At 41.2% G+C, this 15,313-nt stretch overlaps 1 protein-coding gene across 2 annotated transcripts in view; it reads right to left on the bottom strand.

Moving 5' to 3' along the window:
- The window catches only part of DCLK1 (doublecortin like kinase 1), a 474,120-nt gene that overhangs the window by 264,786 nt on the left and 194,021 nt on the right, over positions 1 to 15,313 (bottom strand). For both annotated transcript variants that reach the window (XM_089690856.1, XM_089690855.1), the window contains exon 4: positions 8,761 to 8,860. In XM_089690856.1, coding sequence (XP_089546982.1) covers positions 8,761 to 8,860 — 100 coding nt within the window. The remainder of the gene's footprint in view (positions 1 to 8,760; positions 8,861 to 15,313) is intronic.

The raw sequence follows: 15,313 nt of genomic DNA, 5'->3' as shown, positions 1-15,313 counted from the left end.
GGAGGCAACATGTTTACCTTTCTGAAACGAATAACTGAGCCCTAATCATGGCTGCATGAATATCTAAAACATCTTAAAGACACAGCATCTCAGATATTTCTTGGAGGTGTGAATTGGTGTCCCTAGGAAGACACCTGTGGACGGAGGCTGAAGTGGTGCTTTGGAGAATCTGATCATATATGCTGGCTTATTTTAATTGGAGGTGAGAGTTCTGGGACAGAGCACATGGTGTTCCGAAACACAGATAGGATTTGTGTGATCCACAACAGATGTGAGATATAATATATTCAGGGATGAACGAGAGTATCAAATATTTGAAGAAATATTGTGAAAGGGACTGCACAATGAACTTTATTATTTAATTTGGTTCTATTATAGAGTTTGAAATGCATGATTGGATATAAGTGATGTTTTTTAAACCTGGACTTTATATGTGAGGTATGATACTACCACTTAAGTATTTAAGATCTTTTTTATGCTTTGCACATTATTAGCAGTGCTACAGTTTTTTTATGATTTAGATTTCTATGGTTGAACTGGATGGACTTTTGTCTTTGTCAGCCAGACTAACTATGTAACTATGTAAGATTTGCTCTGATTTGTTGGAACACAAACTGGTGTTTTAGCTGGAGGTTATTACTTTATTTACACATTGTTGTAAGTACACATTTGGTAAAAGCATTTACTTTATTTTCACTGATTGGTAGCACAGGATGTTCACACCACTATTTCTCTAGACACCTTCTATAGCACGTGAATTTGGCCAGCTTGGCCATTTCATGTGGCCCTTGCAACTTTGCAGCCAGTAGCAAAGAGAAGGACAGAACTCCTTCTAGATCTGGAACTTCTCCATGCAGCTGTAGAGAGAATAATCTCTGCCCTCCCCTCCTCATCACAGCAGTTGGCAGCAGAGAGGAGGATAGAACTCTTCCTACAGATCCTGCGCCTCTCAGTGCAGCTGCAGCACCACCTTGTCTCAGCCTCGTCTGGTCTCAGCATTCAGCAGACTCTGGCAGTTGACTCCATCCCTTCTCTGGTCCTCCTCCAGACACCGCACATATTGCTTCCCAACTTTGCTCCCAGCTTCTTCCTGGCAGCAGCACAAGGTAAGGGGAGGTGCGCTGTGATGTAAGAGAGGGTGAGGCACTCTTGACTTGTGATGGTGGGAAGCTCTTGACATCTGATGTAAGGGTGCTAGGGATGCTCTGGACATCTAGTCTAACGGATACATCCGGGCAACCATAATGCTCATGCAGTCTATGATAACATTGCATTTGACACACCTGTACTATGGGGATGAATGGTAACATACTCTAAGTAATTGTGGGTGGAAATACTGATGATCACAAGCAGACCTTACCTCCTGACCTAAGCAAAAGATCTGCTCATGCCAATCTTGAATACCAAAATCTAATTTGTGTCTTACTTAAAAGAGCCTAGCATTAGCTTTGCTTGACTCTGTCAACTGCGGCACATACACTGTGTCTTCTTCTTGGTGGTCTGGGTCTAAAAACATTCAGCCAGCTTGCAGCTGAGCAGAGTGATCTTCTGCCCAAAAGTGCCTAAATAAATCCATTGCTGATATGAATCAATAGAGCCAATGCTGCAGGAGCAGAATAGCTCCTTCTCTTTGGTAAGCAACCATTGAAACCAGATATCCATTTAGCAGAAATGACAAACACAAATACTCCTGTACTTGGGGGTGGACTCAATAGAGGCTTAGACCACATCTCAAATGTCATGGATAGTGCACGCCTTGCTGCCCTCAAAGGACTGGAGAAGTCCAAAAACATTGAATGCAAAGAAAACAAACAGGGCGCACTGGCCTAGTGCATTACCTTAAAACACATTTATTAATAAAAAGGTGATAAGTAGTATACTCACAAACGACAAATACATCAAAGGCACATCATAAAAGAACAGCACATTACATGACTGTCCGCAATAGGAACCCTGGATCTCCAACAGGTTAACGCGTTTCAAGGACTTGCCTCTTCCTCAGAGCCAGCACAAGCAATCTTTTTTTTGCATCCATTTAGCTGAGTTTCCACAGACTGCCAATGTAAGGGGGTGGCCATGCACATTGGATATAGAGTCACTTGTGAGCCACTGGAGTTTGTATTCTATATTAAAATATTAATAGATCGCAGGCTCCCTTTCACATCCTCATATATATGTGCAGATAAGGGACAAAGATTATAGTATTAGGGTGCCGTGCTCTAATATTGTATAAACCTGATTATTATATATAAATAATAGGATTAATAAACCTGGTGATAAAAATCTTCATGATCATTATTAGACATGTGCATAAAATATCAAAACGTGGTAACCAGTGAAAAATCATTCAATGATAAATACTGTGAAATAAAAGTCCAAAAAAATATATATAAAATGTCCAATAAATATAAGTCAAAATAAACAGAGAAAATACTGTGGAAAACAAAAAATGTTATTAAACATTGCACATTGCTGCTGAAGGCTTTGCTACTACAACTGCACTGCGGTAATGTGCAGTTCATTTTGAACGGCACACCCACACACCTCCATCCCAGCACACCACAATGCAGAGTAACACAATGCATGTGCAGGTGTGGACTTTGGGCCACTGAAATGTGTTGGCAGCCCATTTAATCTGCAATGTAAAACGTACTGCAACAGTTAGGAATGGTGTGAATGGATCATTACTCTTTTAAACTTGCCAAAAGAGCCAAGGTTCTTCAACAATCTTGGCGACACTTCCGTAGTCTAGACTTCCTGGGCTGCTGGTCCTGTGACATTAGTATTCTCCCTCCTTCACAATTTTGGTAGATTTCTGATCTTCACGTGCCCCCCGCACCTTTACCCTACTCTTTACACAGAAAACCCAAACCACACACGGGCCACAGAGTATCACAAACAACTACAGGATATTTTGTAATGAATATTTAATATGTTTGTGAGCATGGACATGGTGGCATGCACAACCTGGAGAAAGTCATCATGGTATCCAGATATGGTAAGATCAGAGTCATGATTAACAAGCTACAAATGTGTCATCCAGCAAAACTTGAACCCCATTAATTAGTGATTTGTAAAATACACTTGATGCCATCATCAACATTCCAGGAAAATCTGCTTGTATGTTCTTTGCTGGCATAGACATACAGTACTATATACTGGCACTTCACTCAGGATTATACATTGCCACGTAATACTGATTACCCTATGATGTTCATCCAACCCACACATTATTGTCTCAGCAGTAATGAAGCCATTTTTGTTCAATTAGTTTATGAACAATTCCTATTTTAGGAACAAATGCTACAGTGTAAAATAATTAATTAAACAGGCTCTCCACACACACCTTAACAGTACAGTGGAATATTAGCCATAAATTAGGGAAAATGAGGGGGAAATCTCCCATAGGGAGCACAGAAATAGCAATAAAACATGTCAGCTTCTAACTTTTTACCAATCTACAAAAATAAATGATAAACAGAATGGTTCTAACACAGTCCTACTTTAACCACTAGCCTACAGGGCACTTATACCCCCTTCCTGCCCAGGCCAGTTTTCAGCTTTCAGCGCTGTCGCACTTTGAATGACAATTGCGCAATCATGCAACACTGTACCCATATGAAATATTTATCATTTTTTTGAGACAGATAGAGCTTTCTTTTGGTGGAATTTAATCACCTCTGGGTTTTTTATTTTTTAATAAACAAACCAAAAACAACCGAAAATTTTGAAAAAAAAATGTTTTTTCTTAGTTTCTGTTATACATTTTTGGAAACAAGTGATTTTTCTCCTTCACTGATGTGCGCTAATGAGGCTACAGTGATGGGCACTGATAGACTGCACTGATGGGCACTGATAGGCGGTACTGATGGGCACTGATGAGGAGGCACTAGTAGGTGGCACTGATGAGCATTGACAGGCATAACTGATGGGCACTGAAAGGCAGCACTCATATATGACACTGATAGGCGGCACTGATAGGCGGCACTGACTGGCACTGATAGGCGGCACTGACTGGCACTGATAGGCGGCACTGACTGGCACTGATAGGCGGCACTGACTGGCACTGATAGGCGGCATGGACTGGCACTGATAGGCGGCATGGACTGGCACTGATAGGCGGCACTGACTGGCACTGATAGGCGGCACTGACTGGCACTGTTAGGCAGCACTGACTGGCACTGATAGGCGGCATAGACTGGCACTGATAGGCGGCATGGACTGGCACTGATAGGTGGCACTGATAAGTGGCACTGACTGGCATTGATAGGTGGCACTGACTGGCAGCTCAGATGGGCACTGATATGTGGCATTGATGTGCACTGGTAGGCACTGATATGTGGCATTGATGAGGCACTGATGGGTACTGGCAGGTGGCATTGATGGGCAATGACAGCTGGCATTGATGGGCACTGACAGGTGGCAATGCTGGGGCTACACTGATCATCAGGGCACACTGATCATCAGTGCCCTGATGATCAGTGTACATGTCACCTCCGAGGAATGCCGATTACCGGCTCTCCTCTCCAGCTGTCAGCGTGACAGCTCGTGAGGAGAGAAATGCAGATAACCGTCATTTCCCTATTTACATGTGATCAGCTGTGATTGGACACAGCTGATCACATAACCGAGCCGACATCTTCAGCTCTTTCCGTTGATCGGTGATCCGCTGTATCCAAAGGGACACAGCGCACCACCGATCGCCGCACTGCGTGCTCCCGGAGTCGCGCATGCGCGGTTAGAGTGGGAGGATGTCATATGACGTCCTCCCAGAATGAGAGAACCGCCTTGCGCCCGTCATTACCTGATATGGCGGGCGGGAGGCGGTTAAAGTATACCCATGTGTGGGTGGGTGCAGCATGGCGCTGTGGCAGTAAACACACAGAGTCCAATTGCAAATAACAGAACTTCCATTGAAGTCATGGCCAAAAGACACAAACTGCTCAGTGGGAGAAAACCCGACTAAGAACACTCAAAAAGCAGGTCCAGTGTGCTGACAGCATCTGCCTCTAACGGTGGAATGTGGCCTAGCTGGTCTGTGCCTAATTGGAAGAATCTCTAGAAAGGATAGACTGTCCCTACACTTCCGGAACCTTTCCCTACTGCTATTCACTTTCCCTGGCAGATGGGTAACCTTTCCCTGCACTGTCCAATCTCAAAATGCGTGCCACGTCCAGAAGCCAGGGTCTTACAAAGACTCCGCCTGACCCAAGATGGCCACCAGAATCACATGGGATGGCAGCATCCAAGTGGATTGTTTCGCTGGCAACCCAGGAAACCATAGAGGAACAGATTCCTCCTGACTTCCTCACCTCCTGCAATGCCGCGGTGGTTGAGCACCACCTGCAAAGGAGAATGCACCTGACAACATGTAGTGCACATAAAATGAATTACAGAATTGGAGAAATATTGGAGTTGCCATTTCTGACTTGTTTCAAAGGTATAGACTCTTAGGTTGATCCTTTCTTTACTACCCTGGAACAAGTAAGCAGACAGTGAAATCTGAAAAGGTTGACAGGTATTTCTGCAAAGTCAGCAGTAGCAGCACCCAAAAATCTATTCTAATAAGTTTCCTTCAAAGACAGTAATGTGGCAGTGCACACATATTACCAGTTTTCTTGTAGAGCATCTTGAAACCTTAACAAGCTGGACTCTCAGAATGCTAGTCTTGCTTTGAAGCTCAAGAGAGATCTGGCTCACCCTTTTCTTTTACATAGGCATGCAATGGGGTTGTTTTACTAAAACTAGAGAGTGCAAAATCTGGCGCAGCTGCGCATGGTAGCCAATCAACTTCTAACTTCAGATTGTTCAATTAAGTTTTGACAAAAAATCTCTGGAAGGAGGAAACCCCTCATTAGATAAGGTACTGTAGATTGTAGGGACTGTCTTGAGCAAAGCCACCAACTGGTAATCACTTCCAGAGATAAACTTATTCAGGTCACATTTCTTCATCGTTTGTACTATACTCCAGAGACAGTGCATAGAATACATCCTGCTTGGGATACCCATTGTCCCCAATGTTGGGTACAATGGGCTCCTATTAACACATGTTTTGGGAATGTCCTAAAGTCTCTGTTTTTGATCTGATGTGTTTGATCTGATTAACCTTAGACTTCAGTTGTCACTCCCCAAGTTCCTGGATTTGGCACTGCTGTGAATGACACCCAGCATCCCCATTACACCAATCTGCTTATCCCCTTTCTCCTATTTTATGCAAAGAAGGAATTTAATTTTTTTTTTGTAAATGGGCTTCCACTGTACTCCCCGCTGTGGCGTCCTGGGAAGCCACAAATGATGCTGCTCTGCGCCTATATAAGTTGACACATATCAACCGTGGCTGCCCGTGGAAGTATGATAAAGTTTGTCGACCTTGGACATCGCATTAGCCAATGTGGAGTGGACCTGGACTTGCCTTAATTAGACTAGGGGTTGCGTAGGCATTACGTATTCCTTGTACCTCCCCCCTGTGGGCTGGTTGCCTCCCTTTTCTCTGATACCCAGCATTTTTGCTTGTCTTTTTCCACCCTTTCCCCTCCCAATCCCACCTCCCCACTCCCCCTTCCCTTGAAGTGATGCCCTTGTCCTCCCTCTGTTGACCACCCTTGATGGTTTACAGGGTGTCGAAGTGGTTATAGTATGCAACCTGTGAGATGTTTCTGGATGCCTTTTATATTGTATATAGGAGTTTTTGTTTATTGTGAAATACCATGTCTGCATTGTATCTGTTGTATTTTCATTCCATAAAGCATTGCTGATTGTTAAAAAAAATTATGTTTTGACAAAAAAAACTGGAAGCCAGATTTTGCACTCTCCAGTTATAGTAAATCAGCCCCAATTTGTCAGTGGAAGTGCATCATGTTAGGGTATGGACACTGGAATAGACTACAGGTACATGTTGAAGCCTTTAGGGGCCTTTACTTTCTAACTGCAGCCACCTAATTATCTTCCACTTCCTACAAGTATGCTTTAACTAACACCTGGATAATACAAGAAAGTATTAGAATTTCCTGCATACTGTATTACTATTAGGGTTCATTCACACTATTTGCTGTGGCTGGTGTTTTTCTGCACTGGATAAATGCCATTGACCACAAGGACACATAGACAACAATTGCTTTCAATGTGCCCAGTTCTCACTTCAATGCCGGTGTGATGCGTAGTGCAGTGCGTTGCAGAAAAATCTCTACATGATGCATATATACAGCAGCCTGTCACCGCACTGCAGTTCAACATACCATGCAGCTGTGCAGAGACTTGAATGAAGTGCCACTGAGTGCCATTATTAAACCCCAAAACAAAAATGTAATATATTGCAGTTTACCAAGCCTTAAATGTAGTAGCTGTGATAGTCTTTTCTTTTTAGGCCTTTATCCCTTTATTTTCACCTGATGATCCAGCCAATTATTAATTTACAAAAAAACCAAATAATCTGTTGCTGCAACGGCTTAAAAAGTGTTAGAGTGGTTGTAAACCCTAACATATACTCACTGAAGTGACTGGCCTCAGATGATGCACAGAGACAAAACAAATCCTCCTACATAAGTTGTACATGTTTATCTGCTACATTCTCTTCTCTACAATCGTTCAAAGTGCTGAATTTCTAAAACTTGTCTGAGAGTTCAGAAAAAAGGGGGTGTAGAGCTGAAATGACACATGGCAGAGCTTAGTGAGGGGAGCTCTGAGAGCTGATTGTAGGAAATAGACACCCCTCCTCTACACACTGTTGCACAGGTGTCAAACTGGCGGCCCTCCAGCTGTTGCCAAACTACAAGTCCCATGAGGCAATGCAAGATTGACAGTTACAAGCATGACACCCATGCATGATGGGACTTGTATTTTCCCAACAGCTGGAGGGCTGCCAATTTGACACCCCTGCAGGAACAGAGCTGAGGCTGTCAATCTGCTGGAGGTCCCTCCCCTGTCACCATTTTTCTCTTGGTGTCAGGAAACATGTCAGAAGTGATTCAGGCTGATAGCAGAGGAACAAGTCAGCAGGTAGAAATGATCCTTAGTGCTCTGGATAGAGACAAGTGCACACTATAGAGGGATAATCTTTGTTCATATTTCATGTCTGAGGTTTACAACCACTTTAATTTGTTAGTCAATTTCATCTAAATCAGCTCGTGCTTCCACCCAGACTGACAATGCTGCACTCCAAGAGTGTCTTCATTGCTCTTCTATCTGGACTGGAGACAGCATAAGGCTGGAAGTGTAATAATGACCAGATCACTAAGTGAAAATAAAGGGGAAAAAGCCTAAAAGAAGAAAACTAACACAGCCATCACATTTAAGGATTGCTGCAATATATTATCTTTTTTTTTTGGGCTTAATACAACTTTAAATATACTAAATGTAACTCCACAGCCCACTACAAAGTGAAAAGCAAAATAAGAAGGTAAAAAGCTATGTAACGATTTTTAAATATATATATTTTTAAGAATGCTATGTGAATAGGAACATTTAAATTATATAAAAAAAAGGTGTTATCCCAATTTGGCTGCAAAAGTGGAAATACATTCTTACTCTAGTCCAAAGGTAGGTGTAGACCGTATAGTCATTCAGTCAGGACAATGTTTTAAATCCTAAATCTGTTAACATATCCTCATCTGTTTCTTACACAGAACAGAAATATTTTCTTTGCAGGGTTTTTGTTGTTCTTGGATCTAATGTGAGATGTTTGGAGCTGACATAAACTTGGACAGTACAGTGAGTGTTAGAACACTTGTTAAACTTGTTATACTTTTTGAAAGTCTCTCTTACCACTCTCATCCAGCAAGAAATCATCCTGGTAACGGAACTTTTCTGGTCCGCAAGCAATAAAAATGTCATCATCACCAAAGAAATCCTGAAGGCACATCACCTGAAAGAGAGGTTATATAATTACCGATTACCATTACATCCTAAATTCACTTCCACACCAGCAGCCTACATCAAGAAATCAGCAGGGATTCCGCAGTGGAGACGTGCAAAGAAAAGCCACCTGTTTTCAGTCAGATGTGCACGTTAATACATTTTAATGCACTATAATGGTCATTGCCTACAATGTCTTCCTCAGCCAGGCGATGGCTTTACCGCTAAGGCCTCACGTACACTGGGCGTACAGCCCCAATGCATGAGATTAAGGTGTTTAGGTCCACCATCCAGCCCCGCGGCTGGCAGCATGTCAACTTCTATGAGAGACTAAAGGCAAAACTTTTTTTTTTTTAATTTTGGATAAAGTAAAGGAGGGTTATAACCCCTTTCGGGTTTTTTTTTTGTCATCTGTCTCCTATTGGAGAGATCTCCCTTCACTTCCTGTCCCATAGCCAAAACAGGAAGTGAGAAGGAATCCCTCTAAAGTGTGGGAATGCCTGGTTGTCGCCAGAACTAGTTTCCCCGTTGCTTCTCAAAATTTTGGATATTTCACCCCCAGTGATAACAGTAAACAAGACAAATAGAGACATTGTATTTCCTTAAAGGGGGCACAGGCAGGAATAAAAACCTGGAAATGCAATCATTTTATTAAACATAAACTGCTAAATACTGCTAAAGATAGCAGCACAAAAACCCTATGACATTAAAGTGTTACTAAACGCAGGACCCTGCATTCACTCTACCTGGTATCCCACAGTACACAGAACATGGAAAGGCAATTATTTCAGTAATTATAAACTGCTAAATACCTTTTCTCATCAGCGGTTAGAGCAGTCTTGTGACTTCTATCAGTGTTCAGCAGAGCACTGATTAAAGATTGTAGGATGAGTTTTCTTTCTGCTCTAGAAGGATGCAAAACCCCTGACCTCAGTCTGGACAGTGCTGATTGGCCCAGTGCTGATCACATACACCCTTCCCAAGAAAAAAAAAAAAAACTCTCTAGCAATACATATCAAACTGAGCATGTGCAGAATGGCTATGGTTCAGTCTGTCTTATTAGGAGATAAGCTGTGGACATTTGAACAAGAGGAGGAGCAGAGAAGTCAGGATCAAACGGCCTTTTTACACAATGCAGAGAATTAACCCCTTAGGTTCCACAATTAGAACAACAAGCATACTTTGCTCCATATACAGACTGATTTTACTGTTGTAAGTTTAGTAATATTTTAACTAAAAAAAATATTTTTACTTATACTTTAACCTTCACAGAAGAGGAAATACAACTCCAACTCTGAAATCACCCATCCTGACATGGCTACCCGATCTAGGGGAGGTTCTAGATACTGATAGATAGGTACTTATTCAGCATCTCCTCCAACAGTCCTGCCTCCAGCTATTTTTATTTTTAGAGTTTTGTTCTGCTTTAAAGTAAGGGTGCTGATGTTTTCAGATTTATTTCGCTGAATACACTAATCAGTTTAGCCCCCAAGAGAAGATCTAGAGTTCATTAAGGTGATCACATGCAGCCAAAATCCAGCCTTCAAAGAACAACCAAATATATTTCCTAACACTCTGGTTTACCAATATTTAAAACAAGATTAAAAAAAAGAATTCAAATGAAGTGTTATGCATTCAGTTTTAACAATAGAGTATTGACAGCCTGGGGCAAGGTAGCCACACATGCTACATCATAAACTATGACACAGCTATGACTTCTTGGAATTTGTTTCCCGATGTTCAATGCACAAGGAGGGGGATATTTCATTATTGCTTGTTAATTGATATGGTTTTAGGTTACACTTACAGATGTCAAAAATGGTGCCATAAAGCCAAACTTAAAGGGTACCTCCACTTTCATGGGGAAAGAAATAGCAAATAAAACAATAATATAATATATACAATTGCTACACAAGTCACATTGTAATTGAATGTTATTAAAAATATAATGTTCTGTAAAATGCAATGCAATGTGGCAACCTGGCGGTGTTCTGGACACAGATGGTGTACAAAACATCCCCTAGAAATGTCATTTCCTGCTTGTGTGATTGGCTCACCGATTTTCCCAGAAGTCTGCACTGCAATACAAATCAGATTTGGGCATTCTCTGTAACAAAAATGTATTTTTTCGTGAGATGCTCCCAAAGGGGGTGACGTCTAAAGGGATTCCGATCCTGCCACTTTCCTCATTAGAATCCTGCAGATGCAGCAGCTGATTGATAATTATAAAGTCATTCCCATCCATATTCACTCTGCAAATGTATACAGACAAGCAAACAGCTATTTCTTCAAAATAACAAAAGATAGGAATCTGCAACAAAATTTGTTAAAATCCCAGTAATGTACATAGATCACCCAGAGGGAAACGTTTTTTTTCCTCAACAAAAGTGGAGAGGAGATACCAGTGGCTGTAATTAGGGTGGGGTGCTACCCAGCATTGACTATACAACTGCTATAGATGGATTTGGCAATGGAGGGGCAACAAAATGCCACAAAGAAAGAAGCTTCTGTTTGAACACCTACAAAATATGAGGTAGAATAAATAGGAACATATGTAGTTTTATACTACTGCTTTAATACATGTAGTTTGTAGTTCTGCTTAAAAGCTGAACTCTGGGCATAAAAACTTTAATATTAAATACATTCCTTAACAGGCACAGAAGATATAAATCCATCAAATGTCTTTCCAAACCTAGCTATTACCATTGTTAAAATGGCATTGTCCCAGCAGACCCACCCACTGCAGGCTGGGGGCAGAGACAAGACCAATTACCCTGCATACAAACAGAGATAGCAGTGACTAGTCTTTATTACTGGAAGCGCCTACACAAAGAAAATGTTTTACTCTGGATTACTGCACAGATCTCGATGAAATACATAAAGCACACCAAGATTCAAGGAACAATATACATGCCTCTAGTATTTTGACAATATTTGCTTATCCTGGAGTTCAGCTTTAAGCATTGATGTGGACATAAGTTTCAATACAAATGTCCATTGATGAAGCACCAGAATAAAGATTAGTGCATGCATTAAAACCTTTCACATATCATATTAGATTCTAAAAATACCATAAAACTGCCTTCTAAAATTAGGTCATATGATCCTACTGGCCTGCTTCCTACTTCAAAGTAGTCTAGAATTATGTGCGTCTCTCATACTACAACAAGGTGCTGTAAACTCTTAACCTGACTCTGCTATTACATGTCCCTTTGCCACTAGTTTTCAGTAATTAACCAATAGTCAAAAAAAGAAACCACTGTTTACTATCAGCACAATGGTGGAATTATAACGAGCCATAGGTTTACTGAACAAGAAAGTCTTAATCTTTTTAATAACTTGTACAGAGCCAGAATCATCATCAAAAAATGCTACCTAGGAGGAAGAATTGCTTCAGAGGGTTAACTGATAATGTTCAATGTAGTATCAGAGCACTAGCAGGAAATCTGTTCTGGGAATTCACACCACAGGCATGACAGAGAGAGGTACTATGCTGTCACATAACCTATACGAGTGGTGGGAGAGATAGCGAGGGGCTAAAGTCACTTCAGAATTCAACATGCAGTGCATTGTGTGAGCCATGCTGGCCCTGAGAATGGTAGAATCGGGCCACCATTATATCCCACAGGACCTGTTGCCCAGCTTGCAATAGTTAGTGTCTGATATATCTAGAATGCAAAGTAATATTAAGACTGATTAGAGGTAAGCATTGCTAAACATGGAAGGAAAGTGCATTGACTTCAAACTTACTGCAATGACGCACCATTTTCATTATCCAATACTGGCCAAATTCTGCCTGCTCCCATTTCCTTCTACCCATTAGCAACCATTTAGGAAATTTACTGGAGACTGGTAATTAAAGCGTAATAAACTCTCCTATCCTTTTCAGCCAAGAAAGTTGCCATCTTAGCCTCTGTTTGATCTGAAACTGCCATGGTGCTGTGCATGTAATCAGTTATGACACCAGCCAACTGATAATTTGACAATTTGGTTGGGAGCACAAGCAAACGTGACAATTAGCATCCCGACATGCCAAGAATGTAACTGATCATTTGAAACTGTTAAATTGATGGCTTTAGTCCTGCTTTAAGCACTGCAGTCTATGGATTTCGTTTGGCCCTTGTGACTTCATCAAGATGAACTCTTCTGAAACCTGACAGGACTGCACTCTAGAAAATAGAAGATTTGGGAACCAGCAAGTCATCTGGCCAAGATGAGAATTTTGGACTTAGTGGGGTTGATTTACTAAGGGCAAATAGACTTTGCACTTTGCAGGTGCATATTCTATGAGTAAGGCCTTAATAGGCTGAAATACATTAGTGTTGGCTCTATTTGGAACATGTGTACTCCCTGGATGAAATAAAAATAAATGTTATTCATCCTCACCTGGTTGCCAACTTTATCTACATGGAAGCACTCTTGTGTTGTGGGGTGGACACCAGTCAGAAAGCTCTTGCTGGCCCTAACTGCATGATTGGCCACTGCCATTATCTGGCATGTGTGAACTGTGCAAGTGCAAGTGCAGTTGCTACAGAGAGTAATAAATGAGGCAAAGCTTCACTTTGCAAAAAATAAACAATCACATGCAAGAAAAAAAAACAGGAAATCTGCTTGCACGTGATTGGATGATGGAAATCAGCAAAACTTCCCTTCATTTACAAAGCTGTGGATCAGCTGCACTTGCAGAGTGTAATTGCACTTGCAAACTGCACAGTCTATTTGCCTTTAGTAAATCCACCCTACTACTTTCAAAATGTTCACCTTAATCCATGGCCAGATGGCTTTGTGGTCAGGTTTCTGAAGAGTGCAGCATCTTCTTGAAGTCACAAGGGTTTATTTCAATAAATTTACCTTTAGTAAAACAAACCCTTAGTATACTTTATTTTTTTATTTCATTGGCCAGTTAGCTGGGGAGGGGGGGGAATAAACTTTTATGGGGGGGGGGGGGGATGAGCCTAGCTGGATAGCTGGACATAAACATTAAGGAGAAAAAATGATAATACCCCCTAGACATAAGACTGTTAATATATACATGCTGTAAAAATGATTTTTTTTATTTTGATATATATACTTTGCTGCTCGCTGCCTTTGTGTCCATGAACTGAGTGTGACTACATTAATAGAGATTTGTATGCTCGGTCATTCTTCCAGAGATACCATATAAGCACTTCCACCCTGCCCAGTTTCCGGGGGTCTTACGAGGGCTGTGTACAAAGGCACCTGCTATTTATCAGTGCAGTCAGAATTCAACAGCATTCATTCCTTTCCATAGGAATAAGGTCTCCATGGTAACAGTTACATCACGATGATGCTCAAACCATGTCACTGGAGTAGACAACATCATAATAAAATTGTTTCCTTTAAAAAGTGACCTCAATAAATTACAAAAAAAAAAAAAAATTAGAGATGCAAAAAGAGGAAAACATCCTGTACTTACAGAGAAAACACATTAGCTGTTTCTAGGTATAACGTCTTCGGCTGCCATTGTAATGACTGATTAAATGAGAATAAGGACATTTCTATAACAAGGCAAGAATAATTATTCTAGTCCAATGTTCTGCTACAATTTGTTACTAAGCAGCTTGTGAAAATGAGGTGAAGGCTAAGCAGCTGCCTGCGTTTTCAACACTTCAGGTGAGGAAAGTGTTACCTAATCCCCAGGATGGCGACAGTAAGGACATGGAGTGCAAGAAAAAAACTGTGATGTTCTTATAACAAATAATTAGTAAATCCTCCTACCTGATGTGAGGAAATGGAACCTAGATGGTTGCTATGGGCAAAACTTTGAACTGTATGCTCCAGTGTTCATAAAAATAATATATTTTCTTAAATAAATAGCAAGGGTTGTAACCCTTTCATGACCAGAGATCATTGTAGCCTAGATGCCCAGGCCATGTTTAGAGTGCTTTGGTTAAAAAGTAACTCCACATTTGAAAAAAAAAAAAAAAAAAAAAACACACTCCCCTCTGGGTGTTCAATTTACATTTCAGGGACATTAACACGCTTTGTTGCAGATCCCTACTTGTTTCTGCTCTGAAGAAATAGCTATCTGTCCTTTGGATACTGATTATGAATGGAAGTGACTAATTCATTTTAATCAGCTGATGTACAATCTGTGGAAACAAAAAACAACACCTTCTGTGCTCTATGGCCCAGACCAAGGGTGGGTAGATGGACACGGAACTTGAAGAAATTCACCACCAAAGCATCAAAGGTTGTGCGGCTCTAAACAAGGCTGGGGAAGCCCAACCAATACTGTAAAGCGAAACAAAAAGGAAACCGCACCAACCTTGCGCATGACCTCAGTAAAATGTGATTTTATTGAATTTGAAAATATACTCACAAACAGAGTATAGGGAAGGGAGCTCATCTGAGCTCTGATGAAGTAGGGACTCCCTTCGAAACGCGTCAGCCTGACTTTGAGGATCTTCCCTTGTGATATGACTTGTGTTGGTTTTAGAGT

This window comes from Staurois parvus, unplaced genomic scaffold, assembly GCF_062004578.1.
Source record: "Staurois parvus isolate SC_StPar_1 unplaced genomic scaffold, SC_StPar_1.0 ptg000544l, whole genome shotgun sequence".
Taxonomy (NCBI): Eukaryota; Metazoa; Chordata; class Amphibia; order Anura; family Ranidae; genus Staurois; species Staurois parvus.
This window is presented reverse-complemented; position numbering and strand designations above follow the sequence as displayed.